Genomic DNA, 25,483 nt, shown 5'->3' with positions numbered 1-25,483 from the left:
AAAAACCTCAGCTTAAGTACACGTGAGCTAATTTACAATCTGGCGAGAAAACGAAAGGGAGAAGTGACAATAAAAATCCGGAACGTAAAATAACTGATTAGATTAACATAATGAAACGTTACCAAACATTAACACTTTATTACTTCTATTTGTGTTGCGCTTGAAAACGGATAAAAGTTTCAACTTTACGATTTTTTTTTTTTTTTTTTTTTTTTTGCGCACTCTTCTTCAAGTAATAATTATTCATATGTATCAGACTTGTTTTATGCCTATGTAAAATGTTTGCTAAATTTTAACCATGTTTATGATATCGTCTATGCATTTATCATTTTTCTGTTATAATATACGTTTCTCCAGATTTACATGTATGGGTGGCTTTTGACAAGTATTACATTTTTCTCCTAAGTGGGTACCATTTCCTGTAAAAACTATTCCTAATTTAGTTTTCAAGTGCTTTATTTTTAATGACTGTCAGCGACTGGTATTGTAATTGTACTGAGTCCAAGTCAAATGTACTCTTTAAGTCTCTTGACAAATTTAAATGCACGAAACTATTTTTAACTGAGGATGAGACTGCTGAATACGGCTTATTCGACCTAACTTTACAACATAGCGAATAAGCTGCCTGTTACGAATTTTCGTGTATTTCCCTTGTGTAAAGTAAATGTGAATCAAGACACAATAACAAGCCGAATAAATACTAATTCAGAAGTCAAACAACAAAAATCAGCTTTATATTTACAAAATTTTCACAGGACTAGTTTCGATGGTTTTACCGAAACTAGTCCTGTGAAAGTCCTGTGTCCATCTTCAGCTTTTTGCGGTTTTGCAGGTTTTACCGAACCACCATCTTCAGCTGCAAAACCGCAAAATTTTGCGTTTTGCGGTTTTGCAGCTGAAGATGGTGGTTCGGTAAAACCATCGAAACTAGTCCTGTGAAAATTTTGTAAATATAACGCTGATTTTTGTTGTTTGACTTCTGAATTAGTAAATGTGAATCAGTTTTCCTTAGACAATCCTACAAAGGTATGCCTCACTCAGACAGACAGTCTATACGTGCTTTTCAGCAATATAGGTTGTCCCGTAAATGTTGCGACAAACTTCTGGGGAAGGTAGGGCGCATCATAAGGATTAAGAATTGTACATGAACCCAATGCTCGAAAGTTTTGGTGGTAAGTGGTAGCAGAGGTGAAGCTGGGAAAGGAAAGAAGAGAGTGATTAATAGGAAACATTTATTGGACATGCATACAGTGGTGTATGCCAGCTTGAATGTTACGACAGATATTCGAAGTTTGCACTATCAGACGCTAAACATACCTGACATCGACAGACCATTGATTGCCGGACATGTTCAAAGACGCCGGCAGTTCCTTTGAATGTAGCAGCTGCGCAGGCGAGTCTTGCCATGAGATCCATTTCAGATACAATAGGATCGTGATACACGACACTTTTGGTGGTTCCCCAGAAAAATAAATCAAGGATCGATAAATCCGGTGAGTGTGTGCTCAAGAGATCTCCGTTCGTATAGCTTTCCCTGCTGTTCGTATGGTGCTTACCGCTCGAATGAAGTAATCATCAATTTCTACTAGCACTCTCCTGTGCAACACCCTTGGCGGCGTATAGTGACGTTTCTGGGCAGGGGTTCTTATGCAATTCCTAGTCCTTATGATGTGCCCTACCTTCCCCAGAAGTGTGTCGCTACATTTACGGGCATTGTATAGTCTATTTGGTTACGACTTCATGTTTAAGATTTTGAAAAAAAAAAAAAAAAAAAAAAAAAAAAAACACCATTTTTCATGCATTGACTTGGACAAAAATTTAACATTTGTACAGCAAACTAGTAATACAGCATTTCCAAAGCATTATATGTAAAACACGGATTAAAACCTGTCATTTTAAAACGCGCTAAACTATTTCTAAGACAGTTAGCCACAGTTTCAAATGTTTTGTGATCTTTTGTAGAGGTCGTTATCTTCGAGAGGTAATGATCAGTAGCAGTGTTTACTTATATTTTTAGCAATATTGTTAATCGCTTTCGAAAATGGTCTTTTTAGGAAGTTAATCATCTTGAAAGGATTCACTGTATTTTCATAATCTTCATGTAAATGAAAGCCTAATAGCGATTTTACAACATGGAAACTTCTAAAAGTTATTTTATTAATTTTAATGTTAAATACAATTTTTATATATGTATATAGGATACTGTTTTAATATATTGTTCGGGATATTTAGATTACTAGTCTTATAGTGAGTTATCATTCACTGTTCACGAGCTACTAAGCAACTTAAGAATGTAAGACATTGCTCTTTTTTTCCCGAGTGCCTTCGTGGTGTAACTGGAAATTATGTTCGACTAACAATCGGAAGGTCCGGTGTTCGAAGCACGATGAGAAAAAAAGCACATTTTATACTTCTTCTGCTCCAAAACAAAAATGCCTAATGACTCTTCACGTGTATGTTAAATAAAAGGGCATAAGAGAAAAGCAGCATGTTGTTCTTCATATGACTTGAAACACATGACTCATGAAATTGACAAGTAAGTCACATAAATTGGCTTACTTCACATGGATTGAAACGCAACGTTTTGGCTTCTAACTTGCTGCGTTCTTCTTGCCATCTGGTGATCCTTCATGGTGTAACTGGAAAACATGTTCGGCTAACATACGGAAGATACGGAGTTTGAATTTCGTTTAGGGTGATACACATTTCTCACATCTTCTACCCCAAAATAAAATTCCCTAATGGCTCTACATTTGTATGTTAAATAAAAAGATATAAGGAAAGAAGCTCCATGTTGTTAATTGACTTGTTTTACGTGAACTGAAATGCAATGTTTTGCCTTTTTTCATTCTGTGTTTTCCTCGCCATCTCATGTTCTGTTGACCATAATTGATAAGAAAGTTAAAAGATCTAGTGGAGTTACGGATACTTCAAAGAAAACATTATACTTAATTAGAATTCAGCAACTAAGAAGTTTATTAGATGGAAAGAAGCTGATTTCTTTCTCTCTAGTTTTTAAAGTTATTAGTAGAACTATAATGTCTTCCGTGGTATAAGTTACGTTTAACATAAATTTATTTATTAAGAGCTCAATGAAGATAACAACTTAGTTTTCTTTTTTACGAATTTTAAATTTTAGTGTCGATGATGCATGAACATTTAAAGGAAGGTATCGCGCAAGAATCTGAGTATTTGAAAACTGAAAAAAAGTACTTTTCGCCTTATCAAGCTATAATTAGAGAAACCAGAATTTTCCTAATTTCCAACATGCGACTCTTAAAGATATGCCATTCCTGGTTTACAGCTTTGTATTACTTGCACATTAATATACTTAGTTTCATATATCAGGCAACTGCTTTTAATTTTCATTTAAATTGTATCATCTCTTGTTTAACATCATAAAACGAGTTGTTTGAATGTTATTTCAGATGAAATACTTCTTGTGATTTGACACTCAAATCAAATGCTCATTTCAATGTTTAATATTTTTTAGATCTTCAACTTTTGAATAAATGATATCAGAAATGGAATTTCTAAAATTCAACAGAGATTTACTTCCTCTCAAAATTCACTATATGATGCTTCATGGAGGTAAGTGGGAGCATGCAGAATGTATTTTTAGCCAATGTGAGTGCTATTATCAGATTAGAATGAAACCCGAATTAGTAAATCATACGTATTCCTTTATTTAAAATTTCTGATTATTAAACAAATATTTCTTTTAAAATTCATTTGTGACAATTTAAATTTGAAAAGTTTGAAAACAATAATATTTACCAGTTCGCAACTAAATGCATATGAAAAGGAATTCAAATAAAATATCTTAATTATCTTCATGTACTTTAAATGATATTATTAATGTACGGGTATTGAGACAGTAACCCTAATGTATTTCGTTAGAAATATTTTTGTGCATTTAAGTCATTATGTTATTGTGTCATTGCTATTGCTTCAGCATCATTTTACTCCACTCCCTACTTTGTCGAGTAAAACTGCTCAGTAGAACTAATGACTTACCATTCTTATTAGCTATTGAAAGAATCTCTTCCTATTTTCTAGCGCCATGTTCATACAAAAAGAAAAATAAATATTGGGAAACCAACACAACAGGAATAATGACTATAATTAAGGGAAAAGGATTAAGTAGTCACGCATTGCTCGCTGTTCGACGCTTCACTCACATGGTCTAACGCTTGAGACTTTGGGTTACATAAAGTGCATTCGATAAAAAGGAACAGAAGATTCTGTAGTATTAATGTTTTAATATTTGTCAAAACTATTAACTATTGTTATTTAAACATTTATCTCAGTGTGGCATTATATATGCAATAGCACTCTCATAAAAGACTTTGGGTTTTCTTGGAACTATTTCTGAACTTTTACTTTCATGTTATCATCCCAAACGGAATCGTTGTCCTCATAAAGGAATCTCTGACCCACCAAAAGCTGTAAAATCATAGGATAGAATATTCACCACGTGATTTCGAATTTCCTGAATCACATCTGTTAAGTTACACCAAAGTAAAAAGAAAGATCTGGACTGCAGGAGTGGGGAAGGATGACTTTCTTGTTGAAGTAACGTTGGTTATAGTCTCTGTATAGGACAAAACGTGATCATGGAAAAAACAAGCTTCAGTTTGAAAACGTTCGTGGTCTTTTCGACTTTATTGACTAGCGCATTAAAATCAATACCTTCCCATAAAATTTAACATTTGCTATAGCTCTACATTACATGAAACTGACAAAACGTTATCTTTACTGATCAAAGAAAAATATCAACATTGCCTCCTCACCCTAGTGCAACATGCCTTGGACTTTTGGGATGGCACGAAACCTGGATGTTTCCCTTGGATAAATAGCAGTTTGACATCGCTCAAAATGATGACATCATAATTAGTTGGCCGTGACTAACCATGTCAGGAAGTTATCCCCTTTTGTGGTGTATGGCTTCAGAGATTGCAGACGCAGCCTTATAACATGCTTCTTGGTCCTCAGTCAAGCTGTGAAGCACTCACTGGCCGCATGTTTTATAGAACTTCCTTCGGTTTTTAATAATCGCATATACAGTTCCAGCATCAAAACAGAGAACATCAGCCAATTCTCTATTGACGTGTCAATACACGTCAGTCTTGATTCACTTTTGCAATAAGGACATCCGTAACTTTGGTGCCTCACTCTGCTACTAATCTGTCAACGATGACTTAAAATATCTAGAGGATTTGCACCACTCCTTTAGCCTCCCAAGAGACACGCAGTGTTCTCTGCATAGCATCTGTCAACGGATTTCAGTATTAAATAACCCTTCTGTAGTTGAAAAACGCAGTATTTCTTTTTATTCTTCCGGTATTTCCATGTCTTATCTCTGAACACGCTTTAAATGCACTGCTTGCTTGGACGGTGCCCGGTTGCTTTATTACCTTTTGCTTACGTCCACACATTTATGAAACGCTATCTCTAGCATTATAAGCATTCGTGAGATATGTTTTTTTCTTCCAAACTGTAATTATTCCTTTGATGCTTCAATAGCACTGCTTAAAACGCCGGTTTCTCTCAGAAAACTTCAGCTATTTTACTGAATATCCGTTATAAGAACTCCTAAAAAGCGTCGTTTTATTTGTGCAACAATGGTTGGTACACAAGGGTATCTGAGCGACAAGGCTCTACTCCTTGTAGAACAGTTTAAGAATTGCGAATGGTATGATGAAATAACCTAAAAGATATCTAAGGTAATTTGTTTTTTATAATAAAGTTTTTAAAGTAAATAATTAATAATTTAGCATTGATATTTAAGGCAGGAATTAGAGAATCCTAATTAAAGTATTAAGCGATGTCAAATGAATGTTTGCCAGAAGTCGTTGAGCTGGTGAGTGTGTGGATAAAGACAAGGTTAGGCGAACACTTGGTATTTTGAATCCGATAAGCAAGACATAAATACTATGAAAGTAAGACTAAAAAGAATGCGTAGCAGATACAGTAAGAGAAGGTTAACATAAACCGTGATGGCATTATAAAAATATTACATAATATATACATTCCGTTGGGCCATGGGCCTGTCCATATTTGCTAGGTCGTTGTAGTCATAATTGCAAAGCTTAATGGCCGGGTTGTGAATTATTGTTTGCCTTTCATGAAAGCTTTTAGCAAGTTTATAATAATGTAAGCGTAGTTGTTCTTTATGAACTTTCCGTACCCAGTTCTTTATGAATTCTATTGTTGCGGATAACCACTCCGCTTTAACTATTTGGCCTAAGAACAGAAAAAAGCGTCTTATATATTCACATAAGAAACTATTCTTGATTAAATAACTGCGAAATATAAAATATTATTATTTATACATATCTGTGAAGCAGATAGATTCATTCTGTTCAAACTGCCCTTTCAAAGAATGAAATTCATAGAATATATAAATGGAATATTTGCTGAAACGCGGTTGTTAAGTAATTTCAAAATAAAGACTAATCGCTGTTTACAGCAGGATAAAAGTAGTTCTGGTTCAGAAAAGAAACAGATTGTAGTGTCTCATTCAACAATTGTCATTTATATTATTGTCAAAAATGGGCTGTTTTCTGACAGTTAAATTTCTCCTCGTAACAAAAATTTAAAATCTCATTTCCTTTTATAAACCGAAATCAAATATTTCAAAGAAAAAAAATATGGCTGAATTTTATTCCATATGAATTTCACTACAGAACGCTGACCTTATTGCCTGTAATTTGTATTTTCATATAAGAAGAGGAAATATAGTAAATTTATATTTTAAACGCTCTTTGACCCGTTTGTACTTAAGACATTATTCTGTTTCTTTTCTATTCTTGAAAAGATAGCCATTTTCATAATTCTTGTCACAACTGTTGTATAATTTTATGCTACCGAAACCCCTCTTTAAGACGATGTCTTATGACGGCTTAACTTCTATGGAGTTGTGAGTCTCATAAAGATGTTAATTCATGTTCTCAGAAATACTAGTCACTTGCAGAGGTCTTAGAAAGATAATCGCCCTGCAAAGCAAATGCTTTCATTAAGATTTTTCCTTCTCAAACTTATCGCGATTTATTAATTCAGAATTAAGTAATTCTCAGGTTCCCACCCAATCCAATAAAATATAGCCAAAGTATCAGCATTGTAATAACATACTCTGAGACAGGAATTATCAAACTTTCTTACCGCGGCCATCCATTTTATCGCATTATTGTTATTATTTTCTAAGCAGCAAGCCTTTGCAGCAAAACTTATAGCATTACACTGTAGTACAGAGAAATGAAACCAATAACACAAAAATACTATAATATCAAACAGTGATATAATACTTAATCAAATATAATAATAATCTGGCACAAAATAATACATACAATATGGTGCATAATAAGCATAATATCAAAACCATTATCGCAAGACATTCGCGACTTTCTTGAGCCTTTTAAACCTCACAGGTATTACATTATGATCATTTCTCCAGGTATATCCAGTGGAACATTTTTCCCAGCAATAAAGTGCCATGATGGAATTTTTCATTTTTTTTTTTCTGATTAATATATCTTTGCGTTTTTTAATTTCCAGTTTAAAATATCTGTGCTTATCATACAGCATTTGTTCAGAAAGAATTTCATAAATTCTTCTTAATTAAGGTGAAATTATTCTATCCTTCATGGGCAAAAATTTCAATTGATTGATAGATTTGACACGAAAATTATGTTCAGGTTTCGTTTGGTTAATAAATGCTTCAGTCACCTTCCCTCCCACAGTGCTGTTAAGTTTCATTGTATGTGTGCATGGAACTATAATTTTGGCTTATAAAGCATTTTTTATTATTATTTTGTGCTCTTTGTTGACAACAATTGTTTGATACTTAGACAATAAAATTATAGTTATAATTAATTTTTTTGTATATGCTAATTTTTGTATGACATTATTTCATATGCTTATTATTGTTTCACGCAAGGTTTAATAGTTTATTTATTAATTAATTATTGTCATTCAAATTTTTGTCAACAATAGAAGAAATATTTTCATATTTTTCTTTTCACAAGTTCTGTTTTGTATCTTTTTTTTTTTTTCAGAACTATTGTTAAAATTATGAATGTAACTCTCCGCATTTACACTTTTATTTTTTTCTCCCTATAGCTAATGCTGGAGTCGTCTTCTTCTTACCTGTGTATGCAAAGCAACTGGGAATATCAGCCAACGCTGTAGGAATTATTTATGCTGTTATTTTTTCAATAACAGCAATTACAAGTCCTTTTATCGGAAGTCTAGTTGATCATTTTCAAAAGATGAAATCAGTACTTATATTTTTGATGTTTATAAGCATTTCAGCAGTGTTAAGTCTTAATTTCATACCATTACCCACAAAAATGAATGTGAACATCACCAACATTACACTATTATGTTACGAAACAAATTCTTATTTGGTTGACTACGAAGGCCGTAACTGTGGACATGGCATATGCAACTCTACAAATAACTGCAATTCATCCTGTGTTTTATTTAAATCAAGAAGCAAAGATTACGCCAAAAACGAGGAAGGAAATTTTATAAAAATAGTGGGCGAAGGAGTCTTTCATGAGAGTTTATTCAACAATTATACAAATTCTACTAAAATCTTCTTGAAATGCTCTCTTGGAGATAGTATTTGTGCTGAAAACTGCCACTCTACAGAATATTTTGATCAAACTAGTGAAACCAACCAGCTACAGCAGTTATGCTTGTTCAGTGGTCTAGTAGCTATAGCTTATACAGCTTACGGCTCTCTAATTTCTTTATCTGACGCAGCATGCTACAATGCACTTGGCACGCAGCCTCATTTGTATGGTAAACAACGTATGTGGGGCACCATAGCCTGGGGCCCTCTCTCTGCGTTAATAGGCTTTTTGAACGATATATTTACAGGAACGTCAAATGTCTATGATTTTTCGGCCGGTTTTTACTTATTCGCCATTCTTCTTATTATAGATATGCCAATTGTGAATAAATTGCATTTAAAGCCTGCAGAAAGATCTAAGAACATCTGTAAAGATGTTGGAAAACTGCTTGTAAAATTAAGAATAATTTTATTCATTCTGTGTTGTTTTTTTATAGGTACTGCTACTGGTTTATCACGAACGTATTTATTTTGGTACTTGCGAACTTTACATGCAAGCCAACTAATTTTAGGTTTAGTCGTTGCAGTCATGTGCTTCTTGGGTGAACTGCCATTTTTCTTTTTTTCGGGATGGATCATTAACAAAATAGGACACGTGAATACATTCCTTATGGCTTTTATAGCTTTTGGATTAAAATTTATATTTTATTCATTTTTAACGAACCCATGGTTGGCTCTTCCTATAGAGATTTTACAAGGAGCTTGTTATGGGAGTTTCTATGCTGCAATGACTTCCTATGCCAAGATAGTCGCTCCAAAAGGAACTGAAGCTACGGCTCAAGGACTCGCTAGTGGAGCATTTGAAGGTTTAGGTAAGAAATTCTCATTTAGACGCACACTAATTATTTTTCCAAGTTGCTGGAAAAAAGAAACATGTGGTATAAAATGTGATGTAACTGAAAATTAAGAGTTTTTTATTGAGATTTAATCCCGCCTCCCCGCAAATGTTTAATTCAGGTGGTTTGAAACTTGCGTACTGAATTTAATTTCGTTTTATATAAAGTTAACTCTATAATTTAATACTGAGTTATGAAGAATGTAATTGGAAGTTCTGGTTATTATTATTATTATTATTATTATCTACCCTAAAGTCCCTAAAATACATTAAACTGCAGCAACGTTTACTGTGTGAGGAACATTTCTGAACATAAATTCTCTCTTTCTTATACTATATTAATGTACAATTAAATTACTTTTATTTTAATCTTTCCTTCTATTTATGGGCGACTATTAAGCAGTTATCTTCAATTAATGGCTAAATGATATGATTTTTCTAATTGAATAGCAATCACGATAAGGAGTAAACCAAAATCTTTTTTGATCCATTGACAAACTTTTCTGTGGAAGATGGTGATTATTATTTAATTAAGAAATTAAAATTAAATATGTAAATACACGTTTATTATCATTACGTAATAACAGAAGAAATTAATTTTAGCTTCTTCATCTGTGCATATATGTGTGCGTGCGTGTGTGTGAGTGTGTTTTAATACGTATCAGGTCATTTGCCTAACACTCAAATGCACGGCAGCTTAAATAGCTGACGCCACTTGCTCGACAAATACGTTTGCTCGACACCACTTACCCAACTATTGCGTTTGCCCGACAAGTTGCTTTTTTTATTCACGCTAGATGGCAGTATTCACTTCGTCTTTTCACCCTTTCGTTTCTTTGGCGGATGCTCTTTGTTTCCATTTGTTTGATCTTTTTCTTGAGCCTGTGGAGACGATCTGTAGTCTTGAACTGGTTGATTCACATGATTTCTCGAAACAATGCTGTGGAAATTTATATCTTCTTGAGGTACACGAATTTTTCTATTAATTTTTTCTATAACTACGTAAATAGTAACAGGATATGTTCTAAATCGTACAAGAATGCGAATAATTATGGTTGGATCTTAGTGCCTACATGCAGCAGGTCATTAAGTGAATATCCGCTGGACGTTTTTACCTATGAGTCAAACACAACACTTAATTTAGTGCTAGTGTTTAATGGGTTAATACTAATATAATGGTGAAATAACTAATATACTACTGGAAGGATAGTTTCAGAATCAAATATGACTTCCATATGTTGCAAAAGCAAATATTCATCAAGAAAATTTTTATGTAATTCATACAGTTCAGGTTTATTAACCAACCTATTTTCTGACAGCAAAAATCTCCTCAAAGCTAATTCCTCTGAATTCCATAATTCTGATTTCGATGTCTTGAATGGTAATCTTACTACATATCTCCTGCATTGTCTCTGTTATGACAGCTTTAATGTTCTTTACACTTTACTTCGAATTTCAACAGAAAATTTCTTTCGAGACTGTTTTGAGTCTAAAATTTTTTAACTAATTCCTCAGTATTTAACTCTACATTACTTACCGATATGCAAGAGTTCACATGAAAATTAAATAATAATGTTCCTGTAATGATCCAATCTAATTTTGAACGAACAGCTGTTGGAAGTTTTTGGTTTCCTTTAATTGGTTAACCCATAACAAGTAACATGAAAATATTGGCTTCTAGAAGAATATCTATTGAAGCAAATTCATAAAATGTAGGATTCCCAAAACCAGATCATTGAAAGAGTTGACAATATTTGATGACAAAAGCATATGCCATAAGTTTCGACAAATCTTGTCTGTGGCAAAAACAGAAGTTGTAAAGAAGGTTCAGAACCAAAATGAGTGGAGAAAGTAATCTCCAGTTCTCCATTTGTTTGAGATGCGGTTGTTCCTAAACAAGATATCCGGATATTTGCCTATTTCTATCCAGAAGTTCTGAAGTAAAACTCTTAGTAATAAAGTTTATCAGTGAGCCAGAATACAAAAAGACTTGACAATGTGCGAAATAACTGGACTACTGTCTCACGAACTATAATTATAGCAATGCTTAACAAAACCTATTTGTTTATAATTCCACTGTTTACAAAATTAAGAGTTTGTCTGATTAAAATAATTAGAACATTATATAGTATTTTTTCTCACATATCGAGGAGCAAATAAATTTTCATGAACTGATAAAATATTTTGATTATTACGGCGTAGTAATTATTGAGCTATATTAAATAAAAAATCAAATTTTTAGAAACTACTGATTTAAAAAATTTTATACAAATTTGAAAATTAGCTACAGATATTTGGACATGATTCCCAGCATTTATTATTTATTTGTCTACTCTTTTTAAGATCATTTGTCAATTATGCAGTGATAAAGAGATAAAAACGGGAATTCATAAAAAATAGGTTTTATAACCGAATAAAATAGTTTCAGTTTAAAATTTGTCTAGAGCACAAACGTACTTTCCTCAATGCAGGATAACAGAAATAAGAATATATAAACATATAATTTATAAACAGCAGCATTAATCAAAAAAACTATGAGTCCTTATCAGTTTATGTGAAATGTTTCTTTCTAATCATGAACTCTTATTTTGCTTTTAAAATTTAACTAATTGCTACAATATACAGTTACTTAACGGTAAACGATACAGTTCGTTGCTACACAGAAGTTACAACAAACTGAAGTGAAGTGTCTCAAAGAAATAAATGAAGGCTGAATAAACATCTGCAAACATCGATATTGAAATTGTTTGATAATAAGATGTGAATAACTTTAAATATGCGTTTTTTTTAAATTATTCGTAATAAAAACATTTGAATTTATAAACTGCGTTTTATTTGTTGAAAAACTCGAAATAAAAATTTTATTTGGAGGGGGGGAAGAATTTATTAGCATATTTTGTATGCATTTAGTTTTTCAGTTAGTCCGATTTCAAACGGTGTGAAATAATGGCGGAACGAGTTAGTCAGGCTGTGCAGAGTATTTTTGTATCTGATTTTTAAGTGAATTTGCGCGAAGATCTTTCGTTTTCAATATAAATTTAAATCACAGCTTATTGCTAATCAGTCTCCTATCCCTGTGGATTTTGTTTTGCAGTTAGCTGCTTGGTAATTTCATGCTCGAAAGAGTATAGCAAAACTAACTTGCGTCTTTTAATTTTTTATAATTAATTTTAAACATAATCAAATTCATATGAATTTTATTTTACCGTTGTTCGATTGTTCTATCGAAGGAAAAAGTGCTGTTCATTAATATGCCAAGTTTAGCAAGTTATCGCCAATGTGCAGCCAAGCTAAGCAAATCGAGCAATCAAGGACCTTAGGTGGGGGTTAAGTTTCTTAAGTGTGGGGAGAAGTTTAGGCTAAAAGTCCATTGTATTCCTTTTCGACTCAGCTCCCAAGACTGAAAGTGGACATCGACTCTGTCCGCTTTCGTTACGGATCCGTACGTCCCCCTATTTTCTCACCTCATGAAAATTCCTCATCTTAGAAAAGGATAAACCAAACTGAAAGCACGAAAAATACAATTAAAATATAGAAACATACCATATTTATTTCAGTAATAAGAAAGAAAAAATAGCTTGAGGATACAAGCATTAACAATTCTCCATCTGCCAAGTGTAGCAAGTTACGAAATTCGTTTGTAAGTGTTTCTGTAAGATCAAGATCATGTTTCGGTTAAGTTGTGAAGATAACAACGGATGCGTAGCCACCTCGCGACAGCAATTCTACCTTCCTACAGCGATTCTACATTTTTAGTATGTTTTTTAGCATTTACATATTACCAAAATATCCAGTATGTCTTTTCACTAAGAATAGCGAAGAACTTTCTCATTGAAGTAATAGCCGAGAAAAGATGTTAATGATGCTAAAATGTAAGAAAATGCAACAGGAAAACAAAACAGTTACTAGTCAGATTTATGATAGAACTGAACATTCTTCTGTATACATCTATTTCTAAAACCTACCTTCATGGAGCTTCACAGGGTTAATATTCATGGGCAGACAACTACAGGGAACCTCCGATAACAAAGGCAAATGCTCTTTCAAGAACATCTTGGAAATAAAATTTGCGCAATGCAAAATGTGTATTGTTCAGCTATGAATCTACCTACTCCATCCTTCGAATTTTTAGAAATGTAAAAACGATGCGTCGAAAACTAATTTAGAAGTGCATGATCTGGATAATCTCATACACAGTTTGGAGCATAGAAATAGATTGTTAATAAGTTGAACCACAATTTCATGGAGATATCTGAGAATATTGATTGTTCTTGATAGTAACATTGATTGTCAAGATTTACAAGATTTATCGATGGATGAAATCCACCCGATTATTTAAACTTAGAATCCCGAATGACGTAACGTATCAGAATGAGTATGCCCCAGTTCATGCCGCAAAACTCATCAGAGAATGGTTTGAGGGACACGAAAGAGAGTTTGAAAAACCTTCCACTTTTTGCACAGTCTTCCAGTCTCAAAACCGTTGAAGTTACTTGGAATATTCTAGAGGAAATTATTGGAAAAGTTGTTTTTTTTTTCTTAGAAATCATAAAGTGAAATAACCACTTTTTTGCATGAAAAAAGGGTTTAAATATCTTTAATGATTGATTTAAACTTGTGTCAATCACTCAAAAACGAATTATTGCAGTACTGATTGCAAAACGAGGGCCTAAACTTTGTTAATAATAAAATACTACCCTCTAGATAAGTATGTTTAACTTTCGTTTGTAGGTTTTGGATGCAATGATCGAATACATATTAGTTAAACTGCTTAACATTTAACTGTATGTAATTATTATATTATTATTGTATAAATGTAAAGTAAAATCTCTTACTTTATTCATGTGCAGTGTGGTATCTGAACATGATAACTGAATTTAAAAGAATCTGAAACCAACTCCGAACTTAAAACTGCATTAGAATTTGACATTTAAGTCATTGAGATGATTTTTCTTCTTTTTCTTCTTTTTGTGTGTATATATACGTATTTTAATTTTTAGATTAGGAGTTCCTCTATTTGACCACAGTATCCAGAGCTCTTTCTCCGTGATATTATTCATCTTCTGTTTTTTCTTTAATATTTTGCAGAAGGATGTTAGAAAATATGTTTCTTTTTGTCTTGAAAATATATATTTAGACATTTTTATTGCAGTCTGAATTTTTTTATCTAATATATAAATTGCAATGTTAGTATTTTGATTAAAAGAGGAAGGCTTGTGTCAACACAATGCAGTGTAAATTTTCTATGTGGAAAATGATCTGAGTCCCTTTCTGCATACAAACCACCTTCAGCGATAAACAACCTTCATCGATAATAATATCCAAAACATCAGTAACCGACTTTTCGATAGTAAGAAGATGGTTCTCATGGCTTATAATCGTTAATCCTTTGTGACTTTCAAAAACGCTTTTAGGAATATTCCATTAATATTATTTTTTTTGCAGTCCTAAATGAGGTTTTAGCATCCGTATTCCTCGTATTATAACATTGTAAATCGTCGATATGACATAGTTCATGTCAGTTTGACTGAGATGAGTGTTAAGAGGGCTATAAATAGATGTTAGTAAGATAGAATAATAACTAATATCATAAATAAAAGCCACTGTTGCATATGAGAACAGAATTAATGTGATTTTTGATTATATTGACAGATTCCGGTATAGTGCTTGTTTAAACGGTCGAAAACTTGGTATAATATTTTTTTAATCATTTATTAAAAATCTCTTAATATATCTCCCTTTTCATAGCTCTTCTGTCATCTTTTATTTCTTTCTATTTCAATCAAGAATATTATAGCATTATTATCGTTCCATATTGATGTATTATAATGGCCGAAATAGACTATTATATTTGTTGAGTCGTACCTCAATATCTCGTATTGGAATTTGTGTTGGCAATTTGAGGATAGCTGCTTTAACCATTTTGTACGACCTTGAAAAATATGGATGAGAGTAATCTTCCTCATACTGAAATTTTTTTGTGACTTTTTTGTAATTCTCGACCAAAAATTCCGGATAAGCTTATGCTAAACCTTTTAAGTCATTCTTCAAATGTCATCCAACTGATATTTTTATTCAGGAAATTTTATGAGCAGAAATTTTAGAATTTCGAAATCAACTTGATCTTCATTGTGCTCTATGTCACTTGCATTTTTATGTTCCATTGTGCGCTCATTCATGTGAGAAATTCTCATCTGAATAAACATGCAACAGAAGTCCAACCTAATTAATATGTATTCTCGTAGATGGACTATAGATTTGTTCATTTTGAAGTCTTGATTGGCTATTATATTTAATATTGGTATTTTTAATTCTAGTCAAACTTTCCAGTATCCTCCTCTGGAATTATTTGCTTAGCCTGTCTGAAACTAGTTACTTTTATTACCTCATTTCGTTAGTCATTCGTATTCAATATGTTGTCTTCCACATTGTTGTCTGCTACAGGATCTTGTCTTTCCCAACATCAGTATAATTCCTTTCTGTTTCTGAATTTTTCTCTTCCGAGTACACAGGTGCTACGAATTGGACGCCGAAGAATTTTTCAGTTATTACTTTTCGCGACTTAATGGAAATGTCAGTTCGTAAGTTAGGTCAACTTTTACTCAGAGCTTGATTACTTCCTGAACACAAGCTGAAAGTCTAAAAAATCGCTCCTGTATCCTATGCGCTCTCGTTCCAGGAAGAACTAAATACCCATTATAATTATTGAATGAATAATGGAATCATTTATATCCTCTTAGCAGTAAAAAGGACGAATAAAGAGAAAAGGCTGTAATTCTCCAAAATACGCTGATATTTTAAGCTGTCTAATTCAATTCACCTGCTTTATGCAATAAAGAGCTTCTTAAAAGGGGAAACTTCTTCCTGTACAACAAAGATTCCTGTTCATTTTACTAGTGGCCTGAATTTCGGAATTATTCAAACTTTGCGAGGTCTCAATATAAGTGATACAGTGTTTAGAGCATAAATGACACAAGTGTTCATTCTAAGAATATCTTAAACTATATTTACGAATGGTCAAAACTCTACAAGCTTGAGTTTAATATTCAAAATTATGATGATACATGAAAGTCAATATCTTCTCATAATATTGATTTAACTCTTGGGAGTGAGCCTACTGAAGAAGTGCAGTGAACCAAATATTCAGGAATTGTTGTGGTCAATAAACTGCAGTGGAAATATCATATTTCTTATACATCCAGTAAAAGTTCTTTTTGGTATACTGCGTATTTCAAAGAACACGTATGGGGTTAAAACTGAGTTCTGAAACTGATTTATAACTAAGCCATTGTACCACTCATTTAATATGCCTCAAGAGCTTGAAGAAATTCTTTAAGGAAGAAAATAAACTGTACACTTCTTAGAAGAGTTTCAAGACGATTTCACCTTCCGATTATACGGGGTGACAAGATTGTTAGTTATGAGGCAGCATTCGTTATTTCTGGTCTCTAACCTATTGATTTAATAAAGATCTTGATGTTAGAGGTAAACTTTCAAGCGACAACCTTTGCAATGCCTTGAATAAGGTGCTTCCTTTTTCAAATTTGCCTCACTCTTCAGACAAAAAAATACCTATGACAATTGTTATCCATGATAATGATTCTTTTCAAAAACATAGAACCCTTTGTTTCACTGATGGTAATAAATTGAATTGAAAGGTTCGCCTTGCGCTTGTTTGTTATCTATGAAGATGGAAAAGAGAACATAACTGTCCAACATAGAATACCAGATGAATATTCTGTTTCCTAGGCTAAACTTCTTATCATAATGAGACTTTTAATATCTTATTTATACAGTTTTATTTTCTTCTTTCTTCTACATGATATACTATTAACATAAAAACTTGTGGTGGAAATACACTCGAAATCTACTTGCGTTTCAACAAACTACAGATATTCATTTTACTTACGATCGAAGCTATTCTCTTTAACTAAAAGGTTGACTGATTGGCAAAGCAAACCACTTATGGTGATATTGAGTTAATGATATCTGTTCCCAAGTCTTTCAAGTGAAAGCATGTTTCTTGGGATAAAACTGTGGTTGACTGGTATGCTGAATACCTTGCTTCTTCGATGACCCAGTGGGCAAAGATGCTTTTCCCAAAGGTTTTCAACGTTTTAAGTGTAAGCACATTCAACCAGATTATAATATAACTGAAATTTTAACTGGTCCTGGGAATTTTAGAAATTACGTGTTTCGTTTTAATATCGTAACCTGTGGAATGTGCTTGTGGTAATGCTGTGGAAGCTTTAGAGCATACCTTACTGCACTGCAGGTTATATGCAAGTGCCAGAATCTATATATGATTACGTTATGTATTAATGTATTATATTATTGTTGCATCATATTTCCTTTGTATTAGTATTATTTTTACGTATTATTTTATTATTATTATTATCATTTTGATTTTTTTGAGTAGTACTATTATGATAACTTTATTATTTATAGTATATTTTAGCATCCTTATTATAGTATCTATATTATTATTATAGTATATTCCTTATTCTCTCCATAGCTAGATATTATACATTATTGCTGTATTATATCTGTTTTGTATTACTGAGTTATTTGCTTACATTTGTGAGCCTCGTGGCATACTTTCTGAAACAAGGGGAGTTTTGTATTTGTTTTAAATGATTTGCATTAAATAATTTAAAATACTATATATAAGTATGTGTGTGATGTCTGTGGTATGAAGAATAAAATAAGATCAATGAAATGAGTGCCGTTTATTCTTCATTTCAAGTAATTTTACTTTAAGAAAACCAAAGACAGATCCGGATTACTGTCTAAATTCACAAAGACGAAGGCAATGCTCTAATTTTTAGAGGGTTTCAAATCATCTAAAAACTCTTCATGATATTGTTTTCTCCATAAAAGTAATGCAAATATTTACAAGCCACTAAAGAGCACAGTACTACAAGGCACTTAAAGAGCGCCATTATTGGGATCTCGGATTGCGTTAACAGGACCATGATACAAGACGAATCTTAATTTTAAATTCAAAGTTAAATTTCAGGACTCATTTTAAGAATGTTGTATACTGTTAAATGCCAGCCGTAAAAGAAGACAGACAATTTATAACCCATCTTACTTTCTAAAATGGTAAATTTAAGGGATTATTTAAAGTAAATCTGTTTATTCTCACTTCAGCCTTTTTTGTAACTATACTATAACAGAAACTTAATATCTGCTACTTGTAGTAGACGTATAACAAATGTTCCATTCATAAAGAATGTAAAGTAACATGCATCTAAAGCTCTACATCGGTTCTATATTCATGAATCAAATGAGACTGGCAAAGCTAAAGCCGATAAATCAGTTTATTAGCAGAGAGGTGTAACAAAGAAACTATTTAGCTTTAGCTGCCAAAGAATGTCTCCCAAACTCAAGAACTATGATATTATATATATTAAATAATTTACATTCTGTTTAAAGATGACGAAAATTGAAATGATACTATGTAGAATTTCCCTTAATTTGAATAACCAACTATTTTAATTTCTTCCAGCTGTTAATCTTACTTGCGGCTACACATTCTGCCCGTTTTCTAAGTCTATCGCCAGTGTAGGCTGCTGAGTCAGCCTGTTAGCCTTAAGTAAATTGTGCTGTCTAGCACTACTATTTACCCTTTTGAATTTATTATTAAATTATCCTTAAGTTCTCACGGCAAGCAGTTGGTGCTGTTGTGAGTCTAAAGTACGTAACTTTTTGAGAAAGAGTTTGAGAATAAAAGGGCTATTTACACACTTTCTTCTATGATATTATTCTTCACGCCTGTGCGAGAAGTCGCCAGGCTTACTGTTAAGACTGAGTCACTTGTATGATAGTGAAAAGAATCAAGTACAATCTTACAGTAAAATAATGTTATATCTGGATATTACAGTAAATAATGTGATATCTGTACTAATTAATATAAAAACCTTACAGCATAACCATATTTTCAAAATTATTACAGCTGTTAGATATGTTTCATAAAAGAATTTTCCTATGCTTAAAATCAGCCTTTAACGAATGTCAAATGCTGGTTATTTAAAACTTCAATCTAATTAGAATTTTATTTTATTTCCATGCAGTAAAATGTTTAAATACTTGCTTGCTAATTTTTATTTAAACTTTCTGTTTTTTATTTATTGATTTTAGTATTTTAATTCAGTTTACTACAGTTTACTAAATGACAAAAGTTTACTAAGTTACAAAAATGTTAAAAGTTTTACATAAATCAGCATATTTCATCTGTTTTTGCCACCTTGTTATTTCAGCTTTTAATTGTTTCTCTTATTATCATACACTTATTTTATAGGTATCGCAGCAGGAAGTTTACTAGGTGGTTTTGGTTTCACCTTTCTCGGTGGACGAAAGACTCTTTTTTGGGCTGGAGTGTTGTGCATATTTTGTGGTCTATTGCATTATGCTATCCATATGACGACGAACAGCAAAAACACAGATCCAGGTAAATAAAGATAGAGTGCATGTGTCGTGAATTTTGCAGCTTTCACTCAAGAAAATAGAAAGAATATTTTGTCAGGGGGGAGGAAGAAATGAAACTGTAAGTTGAGTCAAAGCCTTCATTTAGATAATTTCATTTTATGTAAATTTCATTTGCAATTCATAATTTATATAAGAACTAATTATGTTAAAGCATTTGGTGAGATTCTAAAAAGAAAAAAATTGAAGATGGAATCTTTGATATTTTGCTAACAACCTGTATTTGCGAGAAATTTCTAAAAGTTTTATTAATTGCCTCTAAGCATCATTTGAGGAAGAATGATCGCCATTTCACATTCATGTTGGATTCTATCAATTTCAGAAGCTAGTGAGTCTCCATTTCAATAAATTTCTCCTTTGCGGCTGTATACCTTAGAAACCGAGATTCTAGTCAAAAAACTCTTTTTCTGTTTTTTTTTCTTATACCCGATGAAAGTCTTATTTACTATGTTTCCAAACCTGTTTGAATTTTGTTCCTACGTTCATTTAAACCGGAGTTGTGATACTTTATTTGACACCTTGTCCTCGAAAAGCATACCGTAAGTGTACAAGACGTAAATATTTAAAAGGACGAAGAGGATGTGTCAGAGTTGTTTACTTTTATTTTCGGGGCTTATTTAATTGCATTTTAAACACCAAAAAGTATTTTTATGGAAGCAACAAAACAAAGTTCTAGCATATTTTGAAGCTGTGTGTTATGAATTCACTAACGCATTTTCGCTCGTGTTTTGATTCTGTGCTTACATTGCTGATTAGCAATATTTTTTAATTATTACTAAGTAATATTCATTAAGTTTTATAGGTGTAGATAGATATTGGTATAGTTAGGTATAGATATGGTAAATTAGGTATAGATATTGGTTACTACACTGCAAACGAGTCTGAAAGGTTTGATGTTAACCGTGTCGATTAAGCAAAACGACATTCCCTGATTTGGCTTTAAAAAGCAGAGAAAAATTTTAAAACCTGCAAAAAAGAAAAAAAAAAGGGGGGGAATTCTGAAAAACAAAACGGCATTAGTTAAAAAAATCAGGGGAGTTTTAAGTTTAGAAACTGATTAAAAGTAGATAATCGAGTGTTTGAATTCTTTAAATGCGTTTATCTCATTTTTTTATTTTTCGTGTTTTAATCCTAACAAGAAACACAATATCTTTAAAATTTATATTTGAAATCTTATGAAATTTGGTATACATGTTTCGAACACTTTATGTAAAGAGATAGACTATTTACTAATTGAATAAATGCATTTTCTATAAAGTTATTATGTGTTAAACATGAATTTTAATGAGAAAATATGCTTTTTCTTTGTTATATTACACATTCTAGCTTAAAAAATTTAAATAACTTCTTAGTTTTAAAATAATAGTCAACCTCCTTGAGAATATCATTATGATGGGTTTGCATTTTACAAAGTATGAAAATATATTATACAATTTTTAACACAGCGTTTCTAATTTATTGTAAATATTGCTGTTTTATTTTCCTGTTTCCTTACTTTACTCCAAAAATAGAAAGTTAATGGTGATTAAATAACTCAGCTTCTTCCTTTTTTTCATCATTAATTACTTTAAAGCCAAAATTAAATGCACAAACTTAAAAATTAAAAAAAAGTCTTCGAAGGTATACAGCCCCTTTAAATTCAGGTGATTTAATCCTTGTTTCATTGTTTTGTAGTTCGAAAATTTTTTGTTAATATTCTGCAGCTTTTCTTCATCATATGCGTCGTCCTCCGAAATCCAAGTTGTGAACTGAGCACAAAAGAAAAGTTGTGTACAAGTAACAATTTTCATCCACCGTATTAAATTAGATCCTTCCAAAAGGCTCCTCTTCTATTCTTCCAGGAACAGAAAATTTACCTGCTGTCATATTTATTTATAAAAACGCCAGATATTCGGCCACTGAGCCATTAGTCTTGATCTTGCTTCCCAATACTTAAGAACAATAGAATTAAAAGATAATAGTGCAGTGCATTCCTCAATATGCTCTTTATCCATAGACTGTCCAGATTTACAAAGAGTACAGACTGAACAGTCCTTAAGTCGAATTTCAAAAAGATGGGCATTCAAGCAATATTGCCCAGTGAGAAGATTAAATAACGCCACAGCTACAAGACGAGGAAAATCTGGAATAACGGGCTTTGAACTAGTGAGACACTCCCAGGCCTTTCCCTCAGCTTCATTTGATATGTATGAGGCAAACATCCTCTTAAATTCTAATTTAATTAGAAGTTTTGCAGAATTAAAAGTCATATGGTTATTAGTGGCTTGTATACGTAAAATAGTTCCTTTTTTTTTTGCCAGGAATTCGGCTCTTTCATTTCCCTCGATGCCACAATGAGCAGGAATCCACTACGAGACAATTTAGTGTTGATAACCTTTCTACATTCATAAATTAGTCCGAAAGTGAAAACTTTGCTATTGGAGACAGCCTATCAGACAAAATAACAGCCCGAGGGATATTACTCTTCCGAGCGCGCAATAAATATAGCCTCAACTTCATCATCAAAATTTGATAGTTTCTCTTCCTTCTGCCTTATAGAATGCAAAATGGTTGCAATAGATTCCTGCATCAGCTGCAGTACCTCGCTTAATCATGGATCGATCAGTGTAAACATGGATCCAGAGGTTACTGGGATATCTTCTCTCAGTAGTTTCATAAGCAATGGCTCTGATATGGGCAGTGGGCATCTCATCAATTCATCAATTATCCTGTCACGTTCAAGATATGCAGAGAAGTCACAGCATTCAAGAGGACACAAAAGCACACACATTAAATTCATTTCTTGAACAAGGTCTAGATCTACCGCTAATTGATAACCAATTTTCCCGCGCAGTACAGCGCGTGACGAATATTAAAAGAAGAAAGCTAAGCTGGAAAATTAAAAATACGAGAGCACGTGCATTTAACATTAAATAAATAAATATGTCTTTTTGATTTCGAGAAAGTACCAGAAAATTCTCGCACGCTATTTAAAAATCTTATAAAAGGAGGAAAACTTCTCAGTTCGAGTACAGTGGTGATGTAAATATGTAAATAGTGTACATATGAAATTGTGTTTTGTGCTCTATCTATCCTTATTTAACCAAGTACTGTATTACTGCCAAAATTGGCTATTTGCTTGGAAGCAGGCTAGAGACTCTGAATTAATTAATGTGTTAAGGACTGTGTATTGTGTGATCTCACCACGCCCACTGCTGTGGTTCTACTCCTGATTCGCTGCTGGACTGCGCACCCTATCTCAGTAACCTTACGCTACTATCCTGACCGAATGCATCATGCATGGACTTGAATGCTGGATGATTTTGTTTTCCAAGTACTAATTTCCCAATTTTCGTATATTCAGCTTGACTTCGCCACGGAATGATTGCACCTTGTTCTAATGTCACCCCCCCGGGCGAGGTGCAGTAGCACCTTAATGTACTAAAATCCGTGAATGGCCTTCATAGGTTGCACAGATTGAACAGGTCAAAACTCAATGTAGTTGTATACCTGCGGTGAATAAGAAATAAATAAATAAATAAGTTCGAGTACCGTCTACTGGGAGTTCTAAACGTACGCTGTTGTCAAAAATTTTTGTGTCTATTAATAAGTCATTGATTTGCGAAACCGAAAAACAAAAATGTCCTTTTATAGGACACCATTCGATAGTTCTGATGAAGAGGACTACCGAAGCGAGCGTTCGTCCAAAACCAACAAGACCTATCCATTGAAGAAAGAGAATTTCATCCTTATGGCCAAAGAAAAGAAAAGTAAAGCGAAAAAGGCGAAAACTATGTCAGATAGGGAAAGCGAACAACCAAGTAAAAAGAAAGATGTAAAACCTGGTAAGGAAAAAAGAGACATTCAAACACCGAATGGAGAAGCTAATGATGAACAGACACCAGAAGATTTATCAATGGGAAATGATGAGGACATCCCAAAATTCAAGTCATGTTCTGAAGAAGAAATCCGGGACCAGATTGCGAAATTTGGATTTGGCGTAATTTGCAATTACTTTCATAAAAGAACTAAGGGTTAGATGGATGTAGAGACATTCACGAAAAAATTTTATCCAGGGCAGATAACTGAAAGAGGAACAGACAGCAGGGAATAAGAATGGATTTCTCCTAAGAAAACCGCGAAAGTATCAGAAAATGAAGCTCCAATGGAAGTTACGACGGAAAATCGATTTGAGCAGCTAAGTGAAGTAGAAGGTATGGAAGAAGAAGGAGGAGCCGAAAAAGAGGAAACTCCACCCCCAATAGTTTTCCAGCAAAGCGAAGTGGATTGGCCTAAAATTCATGAAATCCTTATCAATACCTGCAGTGAAGAATTCGAAACCGATATGAAAATGAAACTACTATATGTTAATTTAAAGTCAGTAGACGATTACAGAAAAGCAACTCTGGTTTTGCAGAAAAGAAATATACCATTTCATACTTTCCAGTTACTCAGCGAAAAACCTATTAAGGTTGTTCTTAAGGGCCTCCCATCGACGATGAAGGAAGAAATAATCCAGGCAGATCTGGAGAGAAGGAAATTCCCGATAAGTAAAGTCAAGCAGTTTTCCAGACGAATAGGAGACGCTATCGAGAAACTTCCGATTTTCCTGTTGGAGCTGAAGAAAACGAAGGAAGGACGTGCAATTCATGGACTCAACGATATGTTAAGTGTTAATGTCAAGATCGAGAAGTTTGCCCCGAAAAAAGGCGTAATTCAATGCTATAGATGTCAAGAATATGGACATTCGCAACATCTTTGCTCAAATCCTGAGCGATGCTGCAAGTGTGGACAGCACCATAGAAGTAAAGAATGCCCTCTAAAGCCAGAAGAAAAACCTAAGTGCATCTTCTGCTCACTACCGCATGTAAGTTCATACAGGGGTTGCCCCGTGTACATGAAGCAAAGAAGCAGCAGGCGAAGCCAGCAGCTAAGATCCCTACGCCGGCAGATTTTCCGAAATTCATCGAAACAGAGGAAGACAGATGAAACCCAGATGAAACCTCTCTACAGTGATAGAGTAAAGAAAAAATTAGAAAACCCACCCACAGAGTACAAGGATATCATAAACTGGATCCAAGATCCTAAAAATCAAAAAACTTCTGAACAGTATGGTTGAGCAGGTTGAGAAGATCCGCGCTGCAAAAACCACGGCTGAGAAGTTTACTGCCGGGTTCAAAGCAGCCATGACACTGATGAGATTTGCTGAAAGTGAAGAGTAATCACCAGCTTAGAAGCATTTGAGGGAATTTCACTATGTTTACGATTTCTTTTCACTTTTTCAACACACAGGTTCCCCTGTTTACAGCAGCAGAGCTTGGGGTCAGTACTTGGGTGGGTGACCACCCACGTGACTGGCCTCGGCGTATCATCTTTCTTCAATTAGTGAAGATACATCACAGCTTGTACGGCGGCCAGATGCTTGAACCCTCCTTCTCCAAAGTCTACGTGACCAACTCACGTGCATTAGCACATGTTCCTGCTTCACCTTTGTCGGTGCGGTGTAAATCACCTTAATTTTTAATTCTTCCCAACGCCTTAGG

At 33.3% G+C, this 25,483-nt stretch overlaps 1 protein-coding gene across 1 annotated transcript in view; it reads left to right on the top strand.

The window, feature by feature from the left end:
- Window positions 1–25,483, top strand: part of LOC118201037 (major facilitator superfamily domain-containing protein 6-like) — a 35,968-nt gene that overhangs the window by 5,083 nt on the left and 5,402 nt on the right. Inside the window, exons 2-4 of the mRNA XM_085812354.1 lie at window positions 3,494–3,591; window positions 8,122–9,450; window positions 19,777–19,926. Of these exons, the coding sequence (XP_085668480.1) occupies window positions 3,513–3,591; window positions 8,122–9,450; window positions 19,777–19,926 (1,558 nt within the window). The 5' untranslated portion in view covers window positions 3,494–3,512. The remainder of the gene's footprint in view (window positions 1–3,493; window positions 3,592–8,121; window positions 9,451–19,776; window positions 19,927–25,483) is intronic.

This window comes from Stegodyphus dumicola, chromosome 3 (genome assembly GCF_044657685.1).
Source record: "Stegodyphus dumicola isolate Sdum_Otavi_A_Nest chromosome 3, ASM4465768v1".
NCBI lineage: Eukaryota > Metazoa > Arthropoda > Arachnida > Araneae > Eresidae > Stegodyphus > Stegodyphus dumicola.
The sequence above is the reverse complement of the archived record's forward strand: the minus strand, read 5'-3'. Positions and strand labels throughout refer to the sequence as shown.